General features: G+C 40.6%; 1 protein-coding gene across 1 annotated transcript in view; it reads left to right on the plus strand.

Moving 5' to 3' along the window:
• The window catches only part of RELN (reelin), a 384643-nt gene that overhangs the window by 222425 nt on the left and 141864 nt on the right, over nt 1-20354 (plus strand). Inside the window, exons 11-12 of the mRNA XM_058657530.1 lie at nt 3466-3611; nt 17614-17765. Coding sequence (XP_058513513.1) covers nt 3466-3611; nt 17614-17765 — 298 coding nt within the window. The remainder of the gene's footprint in view (nt 1-3465; nt 3612-17613; nt 17766-20354) is intronic.

The following is a 20354-nucleotide window of genomic DNA, read 5'->3' on the forward strand; positions in this document are numbered from 1 at the left end:
GCCTTCTCATGCCCTTACTGCCTTAATGTTGTTGACTTCCAGTATTTTGTTCTTTGCTAGCCTTAGTTCCCTAGGTTAAGACGACCGGCTGAATTAACTAAGTCAGAGTCAAGGGGGAAATTCAAGCAACATCTACCCAAGAGGGCTGAGGATTCCCAGTCAGAGGCAGGGATGCCGATTAGAAAACCATCCAGAGGTGTTCCGGCGTTGATTTGTAGTCTGGAAGGCATCCAGAAAGAAGGACTGTTCCAAGACATTGAGCCCCTGAGAGCTATCTGTCCCAACACAGAATTCCTGAGAAATTCTAACTTGACTACTATTGATGTAGGTCTCCTTTGAATGAGAACTCTAGCCTGGGTTTGCTGTTCCTCCCAAGACTCCTAAATGCAGGGTTTCGTGTAATCTACTTCTTAGGAAGTGGACTCAATGGATCCCTCCTTTCAAATAGTTCAGGAATCCCCCAGTGGAGAGGCCCAGTGCTGTCACTGTTGGCTCATTTATCCTTAAGAGATGGCCATTTGTTCAGGGTGTGTCACTCACCACCTTTCTTTGGCCATGTGTCACTATACTGCTATAATGAAGAAGAGATTATTCTATCACTTTCCTTACCCCCAAAAGACATGGAGCTCTTTGGGGAAGGCAGAACAGCCCCAACTTTCTCTCCTTGACCTTGGTAGACCAAAAGAGGATACTTTCAGTGCAAAGGCTGTTACAAAGCACTACCCTATTTGTTTGAATGTAGGCTAGATATTAAGTATTATTCATTTACTGTATATTGGTAAAAAAAACATTCCGTGTAATTTTCCATCTAAATCTTTCAAAAACAAATCCTACTAGTTCTGGTTACAAAGTGTGTTCAGCATTCAATTAAAATGAGGATGTGTTCCAAGTTTCTTCATACATGCTATGACCAGTATCACTTTTGTTTGATGAGCGTATACTGTTGTGGTTGCCATGATAAAATGTATACCCGATAGCTAGTTTTCACTGGTTGTACAATTACAAAATGTTTACTAAAATATTGGGTGTTTACTAAAATATTGGTAACAGCAAAACAGCAAACAAAATGGTATTTCATTTTGATTTTGCAAAACTAGTTTAACAACATGTTTTATAGTGATATGAGCCTTTACTCAGTTTTTTTTAACCCCAGCGGTCAAAACTTTGCAGAAAATGTCAATGATATGAATCTTAGAAAGGTAGCAAAAGTTATAACAGAATTTTAATATTCATGGAAAGTTTCTGAGGGAAACAGAAATAACACTGAGATAAATTGATATTTAACCAGAATGATACCGGTTTAGTCGTTCTTTCTACTGTGGAAACACAGCACTTAAATTATAATACAAATTCTTCTCTTTCACAGCATCTTGTGTGGCATTTGCTTGGACATTGTTTGCGCTGATGCATGAATCCTTACGCTAATGCCACGTCAAGTAAGGTCACAGGTGATCTAATGTGAAGGCCATTAGTTAGAGCTCAGTGGGTTCATGATTAGGAAAGTAGCTGTTGTTCGACTTGTTAATCTTATCGTCATTACATCATGCACAGTGGCAGAAGATCCTTGTACTTTTCATCTCCTGGCAGTTTCCCACTCACGGCTGCATATACTAAAATCTCGCCTTTAATCTGTATCTCTGGGCTAACGATCAGTGAGTTCCATTTGGCATCCATGAATAATCTGATTTCATTCTGTGTGACAAAGAGTCACAAACACCTGTTGCATGCCACATCCTATAGAATTGGCTCAGATGATGACAGGATGCTGTGCACCTGCTTTGTGTCTCAGCTTTGACACGAGAACCTCAAGATCAGTTACTCCTACTTTCTTGAACTTCTGAAAGCTTTATTTACACTTCCACACAAGTGGGCATCTTATTCCTCCCTGGTTGATTTAGTCAGCCAGAGCCAATCTAATTGTCACACATTTATTTGCACTATGATAGAAAATTAGTAGCAGTGGAATGGTGCAGAAATTCTGGAGGCTTCTACTGACTGCCATTCAGGTGGGTGCCAGCCTAATTCTCATATCTTGTCTGCTTTGCAATTATGCAGTTAATTCCTGATTTTAATCTAACTTGCATTTCCGTCCATCCTTTCTATTCAAATGCTCATTCGTAAAGTTTGTCCAACTAGACCAGTACTAGATCAGTACTAGACTAGGATTTCCATCTTCTTGAACATATCAGCCTTTAATATATGTGGCCTGGCATTGGACCTTCTCTTGAAATATGTCAACTAGGATTTTTGAAAGCAAAGATTGTGTATTATTGCCTAGATCAGCAGCTACCTCACCAACACCTTGGTTAATGGCCTTTGTATAGTGAGTTCATCACTGTTCATCCTCAAAGAATAATTACTTGAAAAAGCAGAGCCATGTCATGTGCTCATTTATGTACTGAACTAATCTGCAAGTACTTCTGAATTCCTACTGTGTGCTAGACAGGATTCTAAGACCTGAAACGCAACAAAGAACAGAGCAGGTGTGATACTTGCCCTACACAACTCACGGGTCCCTGGATCTAACAGCATCTTCATCTAGTTGACTTTTTTCATTCTGTTTCATTTTAAAAGACCTTAAAACTCAAAACAATATTTGACCTAACATGTGATAACATCTATATATGACATTATCAAAAAATGTTTGACACATGTGTATAACAATATCTAGAGGTAAATACTAAGCTTACTCAGCAATAAAGTGTGATCTTACATTGGACTGTTCACTGTAAGCCGGGGAAAACAAAGGTCAGGAAAAAGCAGTCTCGCAGGAAATTCCTGTTTCTAAGGCTTTTCTAACTCTTTGAAGAGTTGCAAAGTCTGTGATTCCCAGGCTCTTCCCTAAGCGCAGGATACTCATCTTTGGTGTGATCCAAAACTTTCACTCAAAAGCTAAGAACATGTGATCATTTCCAGGTTTACTTTGACCTTTCCTTTAGTCCATGTTTTGATTAGCTGGCTATTCTACTCATATCCCATTTACAGACAAATTGTGATTGACTTGAATGGCAAGACAGATATATATAGAATATTGAAAAGGTCAGTGCGATTTAGCCCGTAACCACAGAATTTAAAATATGTGACAAGTCACTATCAGACTTAATTCCCACAACAAGGTCTATGGTAACGATGGGAAATTATTCCAATTAAAATATTCTCGCTTCGTACTAACGGCTGAAATGGCAAAGCTCAAATGCCCTCTTGGCTCTTCTTTTGTGATAACTTAATAAGTGAGAAAGAAATTGTAATTGAATTAAACAAGGCAAAAAAAAAGAGAGAGAGAGAGAGAGAGAGAGAAGGGCGGAGGGGGAGCGGGAGAGGAGTCCCAAGCCCTTTTGATTTCAGACTCCATAGTGGAGAGAATAATATGATGACTTCTCTAAAAACTCTAATTATGTGTGAGTAAGACAGTTACAGCTACAAAACCAATTCAACAGCCTCCCCATGCTGTCTTTTTATCTACAGCATAGCTGTCAGTCAGATGGAAACTCCATTTATTTCCATGGAAATGAAGGCAGTGAGTTCAATTTTGCCACCACCCGGGATGTAGATCTTTCTACAGAGGACATTCAGGAGCAATGGTCAGAAGAATTTGAGAGCCAGCCTACAGGGTAAGTAATTGTTATCTCCCATGCTGTGTGTAACACTTACATTTATTCCACTGGGCATAGTTTAAATGCTTATTGCTAAGGAGCAAAAACCTACGTAAACCAACACTGATGAGTCTTAACAAAGACAAGCCTAAAGGGATACATTTACCCTATTTTTATGCACATTAAAAATTTGTGACTAAAAATACCTTTTTCGCTTCACTCAAAATACATCTCCTTTTAGTTTCTTTAGCTTTCACGAGAGAAAGTCTTTTTTTTTTTCAATGTTTATAGAGTACAAAATCTTTCCATTACTACTACATTGAGATTTTGAGTTGTCATCCCAGGGTCTAAGATTTATAGTTACTGCTACCTGATTTTCACTGGGATGTAGTTTGGATCTATAAAAATCATCTAAGGGATAAAATTTATCTTTCACAGATAAGGAGAAATTGGAGTTTGAGGTTTAAGGAGAGTGGAGGTGAAGCAATGAGGGTGGCTTGACTGTAATATTTTCTTGCTTGTCCATGCTTTGTGCCTTTATCTGGACCTTAGGTCCTTGATATATCTCCTACAATTTAGCAGAACTTTGGAGATTAAAGTTGGAAGAAAAAAAAAAAAAGGAATAGGTTCAGAGACTCAAAATCCATAAGCTAATCTGAATTGAAATTCCAGAAGTTTCACCTGGCTTTTCTCTTTACAATAAAGGTCGTTTTGAATACTATAATGGGAGAGAACGAAATTAACCTAAAGTGCATTTTCATCATGATTATGAAACAGTGATAATTACTGTGAGAATTTTTCCTGGAACGTAGTGCTTAAGCTAGAGTCATGTCATTCTGATGTCAGTAAAGCAAATGGAAACTGCTGGAGTTACTGCATCCCTCGGTGACAAGAACAACACTGTCCCCTTGGGATCCTTGCTTCCTGTGCATTGCCCAGGACCTTCATTAACATCCCGTGAGAGGGAGCTGAGGCCCTCACCTGAGCCACCAGGGCCACTGTGGCCTTCTGCTCTTACGTTGAGGGCTCCTCCCTGGGTCCACGGGATGCCCACCACAGCTGACCCAGCTGTGCTCAGCGCAGTTGGCAGGAGTCCACCATCCCTCAGAGCCTCCATGGACCGCTGCAGCCTCAACCCCAGTGCTTGGGCTGTTCACAAGGCCCTCAGAGGCCATCGACTTCTTCCTATTCTGTGCCCACTGGCCCCAAGGTCCCTTTGATGACCCGCAGCTCCCTCTCTTCTCTTTTGATCTCCAGGACATTTCCAGGAATGACCCTGCCCTCCTCTGTAATGCCCACATACACACACAGGCTCATCGTATTCACCTCACAGATCAAAGAGAATTGACGATGCCCAGGAAGCTTGCTTGGTTATCCATCTTCTGGGGAGAAAGGATGCCACACAGCATGGCCGCTGGTACAGTGGCTGGAGGCAATTTCCTTCCTAGGCTATAAGTCTCAACTGCCTATGCCAGGACCTAAGGTTGAAGCACAACACATTGATTCATTCCCACTTGTTCATCTCTCCAAATTCTCTCTCTGTCTCTCTCTCTCTCCTTCCCTTCCTCCCTGGTCCTGCATCCCTCTCTTTCTTTTTCTCACCCTCTCCCCTTTTCCCCCACTCCCTCCTCCATTCTTTCCATCTCTTCTCGGAACACTTGATATTTTAATAGCATTTATTCTAATATCTCATAAGACTGAAGTCATCAATGTCATTTATATTTGAGAAGAAATCTGAATTTTATTTTCATTTCACTTCCTACCGGTGCCACTCCATAAATACTCCCTTGCCTATGTTTTTACATTGTGACATCAAACATGTCTATAAAATAGACACGCTTTGCTAGAAGGACAGTCCATTGCGTTCTTTGTGACATCATGGAGACCAGGTGCAAAAGCATGGAAAAGTCCTATGAGTTAACCTTTGGAATTGGTCTATAGAAAGGAATTGGAATACCAGATGCACATACCAGACATTGTGTGTTCACAAAGCACTGGTAATATAAGAGAATTTTGGTCTGTAACTGAATCATACCACACCCCACAAAGTACTTATGTGTGAACAGAGAGCGCGGACGGCCATTACAGACACCAAGGAACAAGAGAAAAAATGTCACTCAGTAAATGACTCAGGTGGTCTCAGTTATGCTGTTTGGATATTTTTGAAGATTCAGGACTTATCGGGGTTTTAGTTACAGTTAAGAAATGAGGGCTCCCGTGCCCCGGCATCATCAGCAGAACTCTGTTCCATTAACATGTAATCATGTGCTTGACAAAAGCACCTGTAGCATGCTAATCGCTTGCACAGTGAAATCACTTCCATTCCAAACACAGTTTAATTATTCTAGACACCTCTCTTAGGTTTATGTGCAGCAGGCCACACCACCACCACAATTATCTGATGCATGCTGTCCTTTGATGGCCCATGTACTGGGTTAGCATTGTGTGCGTGTGTGTGCGTGTGTGTGTGTGTGTGTCTGTGTGTGTGCGTGTGTGTATAAGGAAAATGAGAGGGTCTAGGATCCTCTGTGTTCTGGTTGATGATTTAAAATGCTGGTTTAATTCATGATGGGTCTTGAAGAAGAGGAAAGAGGAGTGACTTCTCCCCTCCCCTAGAATCCCAAATGTTGTTTTGTTGGTCTAGGAAATCATTCTGATACAATCATTCTTAATCATGATTTCCAGAAGAAAAATCTTTGTCATAAAATCAAATGAATGAGAAGCATTTTGACCTACCGTAAGAACAAACACACGTAAAAAGACAGACTTGGAATGTGATATTGAACTTGCTGCTGTGTCCTGTTTTCTTTGCTAAGTTCACTGAATGTCTTATTCTTGTCTGCCCCGCCACCCTCACAATTGACCATTCTAAGCTCAGTTGATAAAATAGAGGCAAAATTAATGTCGTAGGCCCTAGTCTACTCGAGCATGACCAATGAACTGATTCAATTCTGCAGCAAATGTTAAAATCTAAAACTATTAATATGCATCTAACACTTCTTTCTGTCTAAAGCAAAAGTGAGGGAGAAAAGAATATATGAATCATTGTAATACTATTTTCAGAATAATAGGAATGGCAAAAAAAGACTTTTTTTTAATAAGCACTTTGCCAATTATCCAAGTTTCCCTGTCACTTGAACCAAAGCACTTATTTTCATTTTACAAGGATGCAGGAACTGTTTGCATATCCTTAGAGCTTCCCCCAGATTCAGTGTTGGTGACTTTAAGAAGATTGGTTTGAAAGAGTTAAAGAGAGAGAGATTCCGTCCTCTGGTTCACTCCCCAAATGGTCACAGTGGCCAGCACTGGGCTGGACCAAAGCTAGGGGCCAGGAGCTTACTCCAGCTCACCCACAGGAGTTTTGGAGGCCAAGAACTTGAATGGTCTTCTGCTGCTTTCCCAGGCAGAAGGAGCTGTATCGGAAATGGAGCAATCAATGCTCATAATGGAACACCAGCCACAACAGCCCCAGCAGGGGTTCTTTAAAAAGCAGAATTATAACATTTTTCCTAAAGAAGAAACGTGTGTTACTTTAGCAAGGGAGAGACTGTAATAGATGCACTGATAATGTATGTGAGTTGCAACTTTGGCTTCACCTTATACTCACATCATTTAATTAGCAAGCCCCTGTGTCTCACCTAGCTGAGAGTGTGTTTAACATGGGAGAGAGCTTTGTAGAACAACCCGTAGCTATATTATAGAATCCATCTACCTGTCTTACATCCCAAATGCCAACGTTGTGTGTCTTTTACTATTCAAATAACTTTTCAAAATAATCTGTTTTATTGCTCTCACCACAATATTCATACTAAAGAGAACCTCTACAAATACAATAAATATTTAAGTGATTGAACAAAGCGAGCTTGGTCCACAGTTTCCCATTTTCCCCAGTCCTTGGAAAATGACAAAAAAAAATGAGTAATGGAATCTTTATGAGCATTGTAAAACCTGAAAGTGTTTGCTGGTTGGGCCAGGCATGATCAAGAATTGCAGGGAGAGAGAAGGTGTGATCTGGTGGAAGCAGCGTCTACAGCCCTGAACACGGAGATGACACGGAGTGCTGCTACCAATTCCTGGATCATAGGCACGGGTATCAAGATGGGGCTCCCAGGTACTGCTGTGGGGACAGCCCAACAGCTGAGCCACTAGCTGCATCCAGCGCAAGCTTCTGGCACAGCAACAAGCCATGCATGTCGACGCTTGGAATGGAAAAGCAAGGTAGTGTGCCCTATCCTAGGCTTGTCCCAGGCCCTGGGTAACTGACTCCAACTAGAGAGAGAGACAGAGAGACATCTGAGCACATGAGCTGAAATTGCCACAACAAAAAAATCCACTCCGTTATCAAATAGCATCAAACTAAGCACCTCCGAGCTGAGTAAGTGGCAGTGCAGAATAAACAAGTGGATCCCGATTCCTGGACCTCCACACCCTATCGCAGCGAAATTAGATCCGGTAAGACATGAGAGCCGAAAACATTCAACTTTGGGGCAAAATTTAATGGGTATTAGATAGAATTATTTAATTATTAAACAGGCAAAACTGCTGAAGGAAGGAAGTAGTGAGTTGATAGTTTGAGTCTTGAGTCCTTTTCATCACTAGACACAAGAAGGGGCAAGTATGGGGGGAAGGCGGATATTTTTCTCATGAGTAATTATGTCAGACTCAAAAGATCGGAGGGAGTATTAGGCGTGATTTTTTTAAATAAACAATTGGAAACGAGTGTTCCTAGAATTAGGCAGCAGGAGGAGAAGACAAGACGCAGTTCCCATGAGTGAAAATGTTTTGTAAAATGAATGGGAAAATACTGAACCCAAGACCATCAGGAGGACAGTTGGGGTCAATGATAGAAGAAGAAATTCTGTGAGCTTCCGGCACAATTTGTTGTACTTCCCTTGGGAACTTTAAGCATAATTTTTGGAAAAGGAAGCAAATATCTTATTAGTTCAAGAAAAAAAATTACATGGAATGTAAAATCCTTGTTCCGTCTAAATACTATCAAATGTTAGGGAAGAAACAGAGACCTTTCTAGACATCTGGTTAGGTGTCTTAGCAAGCCTGAACCGTTTGAAGCAATCACCTCTAAATGTGTTCCCGGAAGATGAGAGATATGAAAAAGCACAGCGCTGAGCAAATTTTGAAAAAGTGCACAGTTTGAATCTGAGTAAACCTTGATTATTTCTAAAATTTCAACAAAAAGTGGGAAGGAAACGCCGGAATACCTCACAGTGGGAGGGGCAGGAGGTGGTTCGCGATGGAAGAGCAGGGAAGTAAAATACCGCCAGAAATCTTAACCTGCTTCAGGTGCGCATGTAAATTGGATTAACATCATGTCAACATAAGAACGTCTAATGTTCGTAAGAACCATGTACATCGAAAAAAATTAGGCCAGCAAGCTTCACGATTTTTTTCTTTTTTTTCTAAGATTTATCTATTTCACTGGAAAGGCAGATTTACAGAGAGAAGGAGACAAAGAGAAAAGTCTTCCATCTGCTGGTTCACTCCCCTAATGGACGCAGAGGCTTAAAGCCTAGCCAATTTGAAGCCAGGAGCCAGGAATCCCCTCTGGGTCTCCAATGCAGATCCATCCTCTGCAGCTTTCCCAGATTGTAAGCAGGAAGCTGGATTGGAAGTGGAGCAGCCGGAACACGAGCCGGCATCCAGTGGGATGCTAGCCCCTGGAAGTGGAGAATTAGCCAGTTAAGCCTCATAGGCTACGTGCTTTCTAAATCACTAGATGGGCATAGCACCAAGAAGATATAATCAGTCCAGCAAATGCCGGAAATGTGGGGAAAAAAGTTTTTAAAGGGTAAATACACAGGAAACAATGTGTCAGGAACCCATTTAAATCTGCAAGGTGGTCAGTTTGAATGGGATATTTTCATTTACACAATGAGATTATTGCAGTAGGTAACTTGCCTTTTTCTGATATTCAGAATAAATTAACACATGAAGCTGGTGAACTTACCCTAATACACCAGGTAAATTCAGTAAAAGGAAGGAAGGAGACACACCAACATGAGGTAAAGCAGAATTCTGGTTCCAATATTCATAGGGCCGGGAAGAGGGCATTTCTTGTGCCAGTGTGTATCAAGTGTTTTGAATAGTATACGATATACCATAAGCTACTGGGCAAGGTAAAGCCAATTATTCTACAATCATTATTACCAGCAGCAATGTATTATGGTTCAAATGATACTCAAAGGAAAATTACACTGATGAATGAGCTATAAAAGAAACACAGAATTAAATAGACCAAGGGAATCCAAACCATTCACCGACTATAAACATAATATGTCATTGTACAAAGGCTTAGTTAAGGGGTGGTGCAATGGTGTCGTGGGTTAAGCCTCCACCTGTGATTTCAGCACCCCCATATGGGCACCAGTTTGAGTCTCAGCTGCTCCGTTTCCAGTCTATCTCCCTGCTGATGTTCTGGGGAAGGCAAAAAGGGATGGCTTAAAACCTTGGGCCCCTGTACTTATGGGGGATACTTAGTTCTTTTCAGCAGTCACCAGAACCCAAGATATCAGACACAGTGAGTCACACAGGAGGACTTTATTCGGCACAGGGGGCAGCAGCGTCATGGAAGGGCGCAGAGACAAAGAGGGGCTAAGGGAGAGTGCCTTTATGGGGAAGGGCGAAGAAGGGTGGACCTCAAAGGAAGGGGCCCCAGGGATTGGTGGGTGCAGTGGCTCCAGGCATAAGGCCACATGAAGTGCAGACCAGCAAGCCTTCAAGAAGCCAGGACTTGGGGCAGGTAACATGGCACCAGGTCTTAAAATAGCCAGGGTCTTCATAATCTCCCAGTGTGAGTCACTCCTCACAGACACCAGATTCCTCTCCCTATCTTTTTGTCTTTCCTTCACTTTCTGTAACTGTGCCTTGTAAATAAAAACAGATAACATTTAAAAAAAAATGTTAGTTAACGTAACATTTATGCATTGTGCAAACGCAAAAGCAGATCCTGATACACTGTCGTCACTCACTGTTCTCTTTTCCCTTGTTCGGATTTTCTTTTTGATCTAGGTCCTAAGACTGTTAATTAGTTTTTGTGTTGTTTCAAATAAAAACAGTAATTCTTCAAATGACACACAAAAAATAGTGTAAGTAAGGCTAAATTTTTTATGATGGTCTTTCATAGAAATTCTGATCTTTTTTAAATTCACGCTGCATAGGTATCCCATGCTTTGCCTTCAGTGCCGTTCTTGAGTTGGCTAATAGACCTCTCCCACAGCATCGAATGAGCTGTCCATGTAAGCATCAAGAATTCAACAGCTGCCTCTCTGCCCCTGTCCTAAGGAGATGATTCTAAAGAATCTTCTATCTCACCAGTGGATAGCTACTTCCCTTGCAAACCAACAAAATCATCTCCAGCTTAGCCCCTTAAATGAACGTTTGTTGTTCTATCGAGAACAGCCTTCTAACTTACTTATAAGTTCAGCATAGTTATGAAGCATCTTCTTGTAACTTTCATAAATCATTCCCCTTGTCCTATCCAAACAGAATGTTACTTCTGCTTCAAAAGCTACAGAGATAAGTGAAGATACAGGTTAAGTGAATCAAATGTAGATTACAGGCTGAGTAAGTTCGTGTTTTATTAAATAGGTTTTTTTATTTGCAGACACTCATTTTTATTAAAGCACGACCCACTTCGTCATTTAAATAACAATTTAAAGCGTTCATTTGGGAGCCCAGATATTCTTAATGGGAAAGACCCTCAGGATGAGAAAGGACACACAGTATTTCTTTCAGATATGTATCTCTTTGATTAAAGATGGTTTAAGGACTGTCACTTTGCATACTGTACTGCAGCTTCATCCAAGATTGTTGCTCTGTCAATCCCAGTCTAAAAAAAAGATCGTTTTGATGTAGAAATGTCATTTGAATTGTCACTTTGACTTATTTAAACCAAAAAAAAAAAAAAAACCCTAGGTTTGGCAAGGTGACAGAAAGAAATTAGCATTTGTTTACATTCTGTAACGGCCGAAACATTACATTACTTTTTCTAAACCATCTCCAGTCCAGGTTATATTATTGTCTTCTTGATAAGAAAGCTGTGTGCTTTCTAAACATCTTGAAATCGTTATTCTTTATTAGTGTTATTTCCACAAGAGTATAAGTAGACATGCTGTGCATTGTAAAAACCTAAAACACAGTGTATTGCCAGAAAGCCTCCCAACAGAGTGCATTCCTCAGCTGTCACACCAGGAGGCCGTGGAAATGCAAGAAAGTGGAGAAGCCTTCCAGCCAGGTATGTGCCTTAGCTCACTTCAGAGGGCTCGAGATGGAGACAAACCTCATGAATATTAATGAAAGTGGGAGGGTCTTTACCTTTGGCACACCCCTTATTAAGTAGCAAAGAATACATCCTTATGAATGTGATGAACTTTTTCAACCTCAGAGAATTCATGACATTAAAAAAACTTGTAAATTAGGTAAAAATACAATTTTACAGCCAGCCTTTATTTTCATATCTACACTCAGACCTAACACTGCCAAGTAGATGGTTTAATGTATTTCAGAGGATATGATAAAACAAAAAAAATTTTTCGTAGACAATGTGACACATACCATTACCTTTAGTGCCCTTATTCCAATATTAGCAGGGAAAGAAATTCTATTAACCCACTATTTCGTAGGTCCATGTTCTCCATGTTTTCATCATTCTATAATGATAGCGTTCAAACTTTGAATTCTACCACATATAGATGGAATATTTTTTCTTTCTTCTTATTTTTTCCTGGAAATTATTTGCTTATCACAAAGCAAATGTGTAAATTCAAAGGACCCCATCATGCTGATTCCTGTCCTTTACGGTTAAAATGCTGCTCTATAGGCTACTGTGTATCTGCTCAAAATATTTTTATGAAAATACATAGGATGCCTGAACGTGTTTTTTTTATTTAACCTACTGCAAATAACTCTTCTAGTCAATTACTATAGATAATTGTTTAAGAAAAACATTATTAGTTTACATACTGAATCCACTAGACAAAATATTGTAATCAACATTCTAGTGTACTTGGAAAATATTTCTGAAAGAATAGAAAAATCATAGGATCATTAGGTGTGTATACATACGTGCATATATGTATGCGGTACTATGTTTAGTTTTAAAGCTGTTGCTATATTGCTCTTAAAATCATGTATGTCATTCTTAGAAGTATTATCTGATTAAAACATAGTTAACACACAGTTCACCTTCTTTGTAAAGCGTGCCATATTGCAACCAAGATACCTCTCCCTTTATAACACACACAGAGAAAAGCCTTTTTTTTTTCAAATATAAATTAAATATTATGGTAACCTTGCTGTCTCTAAGGAACAAGGCTGCCTTTAGGCATTTTATTGATTAGAAAACTTTTCTTCCTGTGTGCCAAAATCACCTCATTCTATTTGTAATAAATAATAGATCCCGCTGTATTTATAATAAATAAGATAGGGGCTTTTCATTTGAGAATCAGTCATAAAAGAATAAATATAAACCGCAAGGTTGTAGAGAGCGCCCACCCTTAGGCAGACATAGCTTAACTGCATTTCCACGGGGAAAGCGTAAACTACAGAGAAGTCACTCTTTTTGAAGGAAACTGCCATCCGTCCAACCAAAACACCTCCACATATGTGAAGCTGTTCAACCTCTCGTGGTCCTGGAAAATTCCACTTGATGCGATTCTTATCTTAGAAAGACTCTAGAATGATACCATGCTTGTCCTGGAAATGATCGCAACTCTGCAACCTTGCGGATTGGGACTCCGAGTTTCGGGGAGGTGGTGGCTTCCTGTGAAGGCTGCCAGCGGTACTCAGGGGGTACCATTAATGATGTCACCAGTAGCTGGTGGTACTCAGGGCATACCCTGAACGATGTCACCAGTAGCTGGTGGTGCTCAGGGGGTACCCTGAACTATGCTTTCCCTCCAGCCATGCTGTGGTCAGTATTTTCCACATTCATCCAAGGCTGTGCTTGTCCTGGGATAGGCTCCTCCCAACTGAATTTTTGGTAAATGCAAAATAATTTATTCTGTTTCAATTGGCAAATCTGGGGATTTCTAAAAAAAAAAGAAGAAGAAGAAGACCAAATGAGAAGGAAACTGGATATATCAAACTTAAAGACTGAAAATAAGTACATGGTCTGAATCGTATCTCACAGAACTTTTGTCTGTGGTCCAGGCCACAAAATCATGCTTTTCAATTAATGCAGAAAAGTTACAATAAATGATTAAAGAGAAACAACAGCCCTCATTTCCCACTAGCTGAGAGAAGGTTCTTTTAGTCCATGGCCATTGTGTCTTTTTCAATGTCATTTTTCGCTTTGAAAATCCTCTAGAAAGCTATCTAGAAAGTTGGGGTGTCTAGATAACTGTCTGGAAGGAGTCATCCATCACGTGCATAATTTATAACCTTCCCTTGCTCTGTGGGTAAGTAGGCTGGATGGTTTAATTGGGATCAATGAAGCAAGCAAAAGACCAATGAACCAGTACGAAATCTTCATGTCTGCATCAAAAAAGGCTCTACTGAATTGACAAGTGAGCCATTACTACGAAGAGCTGTTTGGAGGAGTTAGTCCTCAGGCTCCCTGAGCTTAGAAAGAGGAAATCACAATTTTAGAGGCAAAGAAACAGTGGGCCTTAAGCAAGCCACTTATCTCTGTTGCATCTGATTTCCTTTATACCTGGGCATGGCTCGTTGTTTGAAAGACAAAAAGGCAAATAGGACATGATCAGAAATAAAGATCAAGAAATAAGAGCTGTTAAAAATACAAAGTATTTAAAATGATTGAATATACAATAAATATCCAAAGTACTTAAGTTCTCATTAAATCATAAAAAAATACAAAAATAAATTTTATACTCCAAATGGGCTATTCATTAGAGAGGCACAAAAAGCAAGAGAGACAGAGTTTCCAAATCTCCATTGGTTCACCCCAGTACTTGCAAATTCATGTCTGATTGTGGCCAGAGCGGGAAGCCAGCAACACAGTGAAGGTCTCCTGCAGGAGCAGCAGGATCCCAAGGGCTGAGCCATCACCACCCCCCCATGGTCTCCAGTAGCAGGTGACCGGAGTTAGGCACAGAACTGGGAATGAAACCCCAGTACTCTGGTTAGAAAGCAGGCACCCTGATCTATAGGAAAATGCCCATTCCTTGTAATACATTTTTAGTAATTCACATATTATGCCTTCAATATCTGTTGCAAAATATGTGATATTATATTCTTATACTGTTAGGTGGTCCTGACATTTTCTTCCCAGAGTAGTCTTTGCCTTGAAAATAGAATAGGTAAATAATAGTTGATGAGCTTTGTGATCAAAATAAATTTAACATTTGAATGATATAGTCTATATACATATACACATATTAATTTCCAGTGAAGTTGAAATGTTTAGTAAGCTATAATGGAACTAGTGTCTGTGTTTTGAGACCTGAACCTGTGGTTTAAACACTAGTACATTGCATTGAGACACTTCGTAAGATTTGGATGGGGAGAAATATGGCTGATGATCATTATTTGTTTTTCTAGAAGGGAATTAATTCCTATATTCTAGAAGAACTGTTAGTATCTAGCACTAATAACCAATAGCTTTATACTCATGAAATCACTATCTATATAATAAAGCTACCAGGGATGCAAAATATGTCATCTGAATGTTTGCAAATGAGTAACCGGCCTATGTTTGAAAATTAACAGTTAAAAATGGATTCATTCGATGTAGAAAAGAGAGAGAAAAAGTAATGAAAGAAAACAAGGATGTGGGGAGGGAGAGGTAGAGGGAACGGACTGGAGAAATCATCCAGGTATTCCTTTACTCCTCTAGCGCATGCTACAGCCAGGGTGTGGCCAGACCGAAGCCAGGAGCCCAATATTCTATCTCCCAAGAGTGGTAGGAACCCGTGTACCTGAGCCATCCCCTGCAGCCTCTCAGGGTGTATGTTAGTAAGAGGCTGGAATCTGAAACTGAGCTAGAACCTCAAGTCAGGCACTGGCTTAAGTGGATCTCAACTACGGCACCAGACACCCACCCAAATAACATGCCTAAAATTGACTCCTTCTCAGCGAGGTGCCCACTTAACTGAAAGACCAGTCCTTTAATATCTGAAAGACACAGTCAAATAATATCTGAAAAACGTAGTCCTTTAATGTCTAAAAGACATAGTCCTTTCATGTGTTTAGCTAACACTGATGCCATAACTAAATGAGGACCTAAAATAAGCTCATTTGTGTATCTGTTGTAGTTCTCTACCATTGTTCACAATACCAACTGGTTGAAATTTTGAAGCTGTGAGAACAAGGCTGTCTGAGCTCAACCAATCTCTTTCCCTCTACAAATCCATAGACTTGTTGAGTAAGGCAAGAACATTTTCTTCACCATAACACCTTAGGAAGAAGGAGTAAGTGAGCCAATGCCAGAAGCAAAAGGAAACCTAGATGGCCAGTTCTATAACTAAAACGTAGACAGTTGTGGGTAGCCTGGCCTGGATATAATTGATGGCTCAAAATTAACATGAAAAATACTCACACGGGGGCCCTACACAGTAGCATAGCAACTAAAGTCCTTGCCATGCATGCACAGGGAGCCCATATGGGCACCGGTTCTAATCCCAGCAGCTCCACTTCCCATCCAGCTCCCTGCTTGTGGCCTGGGAAAGCAGTCGAGGACGGTCCAAAGCCTTGGGACCCTGCAGCTAGCTGCGTGGGAGACCCAGAAGAGGCTCCTGGTTCCTGGCTTCAGATTGGCTCAGCTCCAGCCATTGCAACCACTTGGGGAGCTTCCAATGGACAGATCTTCCTCTCTGTCTCTCCTCCTCTCTGTATATCTGCCTTTCCAATAACTTTTTGTTTTAAAAGAAAATACTCACCCAGTGTGTTGGCAGGTGGCAGCTAGATATACCATTCTTCTGTAAATCTTGGACTCTGAAGAGCTCTCTCCCCTCCTCCCATGAAAACACAATAAACAATTCCTCTTCCGGATTCCAGGAAGGAAAGCAATCTCTGAGAGAATTGAAGCTCCCTATATGTATACGACTCAGATTCATTCTACCCATAGAGTACGAAAATTTTAACCTGTAAATTCATGTAGAGAATAACTTGGGGCCAGAGAAGCCCCACGGTGTGCACAGGCACAAATGTACAACCCCTTGTTAGAGATAGTTCTACTACTACACAAAAGGGTGTAAAAGTCACCTCGGAGATAAAAACATTGACAATGATTCCATAACAAGGATTATAACCACCCAGGGAATTGTGATCCACCAAGAAAGACAGCAAATGTAATGAGCAGAATAAGGCGCCCCAGAATCGTCTTAATTAAGTGTGGAGCTTGGTTCCAATCATCTTAAAGATGCATACTTCTTGGTATTTGGTTGAATTTATCCTTCTGTAGGAAAAGCACAATTGTAATTGTGAATGAGGTATTTATGTTTACTTGGTACATAAAATCTGTAGCATAAAACCCTCATTTCAGAATCATGTATTACTAAACAAATGTCTCAAAAAATAAATTTTTAAAGATTGATTTATTTGAAAGGATCAATTGCAGAGAGACAAGGTAAGTAAGGTCTTTCATCTGCTGGCTTATTCACCAAAAGGGCCTCAAAGACCGGGCTGGGCCTTACCATAACCAGGACCCTGGAACTTCATCAGTGTCACCCATGTGTGTGGCAAGGACCCGGGCACTAGGCCATCACCATCCTCCATTCCTCTCTCAGAAGAAGGGAGCCGAATCGGAAGTGTAGCAGCCAGAACTCCAACAAGTGCTCATACAGGATGCTGGGGTCCCAGGTGGCAGGTTAATGTACTGCACCATGTCAGCCCCTAAAGATAATGTTATATGAGGACTCTTCAAACAAAGGTGATAGGAATGTAGAATTTAGAAGCCAGTTTATCTTGGTGCAAAAAGGATCTTGAAATCCATGCCCAGTTGTTGCATGATATGTCTTTCCCATGAACTTTTTAGAGATTTCCCCGTACTTTATGCAGCTATGGCTGAATATTCTCACTTACTAATTTTCTTTCTTTTTTCAAGGTGGGACATCTTGGGAGCTGTCATTGGTACAGAGTGTGGATCGATAGAGTCGGGTTTATCATTGGTCTTCCTGAAAGATGGAGAGAGGAAACTGTGTACTCCTTATATGGACACCACCGGCTACGGAAACCTAAGGTTTTACTTTGTTATGGGTAGGTACATTTTGAACCAAGTTTGTGGGCCCCAGGGAAGATTCTAGGCCAACACTTATTCCTAAAGAAGTAAGACTATTGTGTACCTTATTAAACAAAAATCCAGGAACTGGGAACTCCTCTGGTAGATAAAAAGCCGGTGATGGCTCACCCTTGCCCAGGCCAGCCGTACTAGCATCATGAATAGGGCCTGTTGTAACATGTCATGAGCAAACCTAAAGACATAGTGCCAGAATCCTGCCCTCCCACCTTGGCCTCCATGGTCATAGCTGAAGGACACTGAGAAAGTCACCAAGAACAAAGCAGCTCCTATGTCCACTCCTCTGCCTTGCCCCCAAACGGTCATCAAGATGAGTCATTTGTTTTCATGGATCTCTCATAACTGCATAATAATGTTGTGGTGGGAAACTGAGAAATAAACTGGTTTATAATACTTTAATACATGCTCTTTATTTTCTGTAATGTAGAGAAAAAGGGCTTAGAAGATTTTTTTTTCAAATGATGGTAGATCAAATTAATAGAGTTGGAAACATCTACCAAGGGATTAGAAGGTCAAAATTGGGGACCTCTCCATTTTATCCTGTTATGATAACAAGAGCCACAGTTAACATATTCTTCCACTGATGTCATCCCAGAAATGTGAGTAGGTGGCAAAGGCCTTCTTTGTTGACTGAATCAGAATGCAGAGGCGGCATCTGGAAGCGAGACAGGAAAGAAGCACTCACAACCTTTGAACTTGCTAGTCAGGATGTCAGCACATCAGTACCCAGCGGGTCTTCCAATCCCAGGCCTCAACACTATTACTTAGGCCTCTCACAATGCTCACTTGGCCTTACACACACATCTCAGGGTCACACGGTCACCTTGCAGCATGTCCTGTGTTCAGGTTTGTGTTGTGTGTGATGTGAATCTGTTTGATAACAGAGAAGGTATGGACATCAAATAAAACAATGCAGTCTCACGTATGAGGGTACCATCACCTCAATTCTGTAATGCCTTATAAATTTAAGGCACAGGGCTACTTTCCTTTAAATAATTAGAGTTCACGGTGGCCTTCATTTTACTGCTTCATTTTACTTAAGTCAAAAACAGAATTTTTTTTTTTTTTTAGAAAACACACCAGTCTAGGGGTTTTTTTTTCTTTTCTTACTCATTTGGAATGAAATATTTTCATGCTTGATATTTTCCATGATAAATTAACCCGGTTCAGTGTACTTAGGTGAAATGAAGTCACCTTTATCTAGGAGACTAAGCCATTTTTTCGTTCTCACTAAAAGATTGTGAATTAATGAATTGAAGTTGACTGTAAGGAGAAAATTTGAAAGTAATCCAATGAAGTACCTTCTCCCAAATAAAAGGATCTCTATTCAGTTAAAAAATGAGTGGCATTTGGATATAGAAATCGCACATACAAAAGTACAAATCTCAGAATTGTTGGTCAAACATGCTTACACATGTAAAGCACTCAAAATGATTCCTAATAAATTGTTTGATCCAAGGAAGGATAAAGGCAGTTGTTGTGGCTTCGCTGAAGCGTGAGTGTACGCCAAAGGCCTGTATGCTAGGGGCTTGGTTTTCAAAATCTTATGTTAGTGGTTAATGGATTAAAGATAGAGATTTGAATTGATTTGATCTGATTATTATATCTAAAAGGTTGGCCTTCTAGAAGCGGGAGGGCTCTAGATCATTAAGGTCTTCCAGAAGCAGCTCTTTTCTATCAAGAAGAGTTGCTTATAATAGCTGAAGTTGAGTCCATCAGTTCTCTCTCTCTCTCTCTCTCTCTGTTTCCTGAATTGCCATGACCCTCAGCCAAAATAAAAGCTGGGATGAACGCAGTAGCCTAATAGCTGGAGTCCTCACCTTGCCTGTGCTAGATTCCCATACGAGCACTGGTTTATGTCCCAGCTGTTCCTGGTTCCCATCCAGCTCCCTGCTTGTGGCCTGGGAAAGCAGTCCAGGACGGGCCAAAGCCTTGGGACCCTGCACCCGTGTGGGAGATCTAGAAGAGGTTCCTGAATCCTGGCTTCGGATTGGCTCACCTCTGGTCATTGAGGCCACTTGGGGAGTGAATCAGCGGATGGAGGGTCTTTCTGTTTCTCCTTCTCTTTGTGAATCTGTCTAGCCAATAAAAATAAATAAATCTTTAAAACTAATGAAAAGCTGCAGCGATGGTGCTAATGTAAAGTGAGAACAGAGATGGGTAACTAAAGAGATGGGTTCAACTGAAGTTGCCGCCCAATGTACTGGAGGTTATGAGAGCAATACTGGAGAAGATCATTGTAAAGCACAGTGACATATGCCGCTCAGAAGAGCAAGTGTGGAGTAGAAGATTTTAATATTAGATGTGTTACAGTGGCAGTTTCTGGAGTGCCTGATGAAAGTAAAAACTCCCTTCAGGGTTGAGTCAGATTTGATCATTCCCAGTACAGCTATTAACTTGAGCCACTGAAGTTACTGTATTCTCCAAGCAGAAGGTAGCGGAAGACATGAGAGCGTCTTAGAAACTTCTTCTGGATATATCAAGGTAGAGCAAGAACTACAGAACAAAAATAGGGGGAAAAAACTCAGACTTTTTCAGCTAGTGGAGAA

The sequence above is a fragment of the Ochotona princeps genome, chromosome 32 (assembly GCF_030435755.1).
Source record: "Ochotona princeps isolate mOchPri1 chromosome 32, mOchPri1.hap1, whole genome shotgun sequence".
Taxonomy (NCBI): Eukaryota; Metazoa; Chordata; class Mammalia; order Lagomorpha; family Ochotonidae; genus Ochotona; species Ochotona princeps.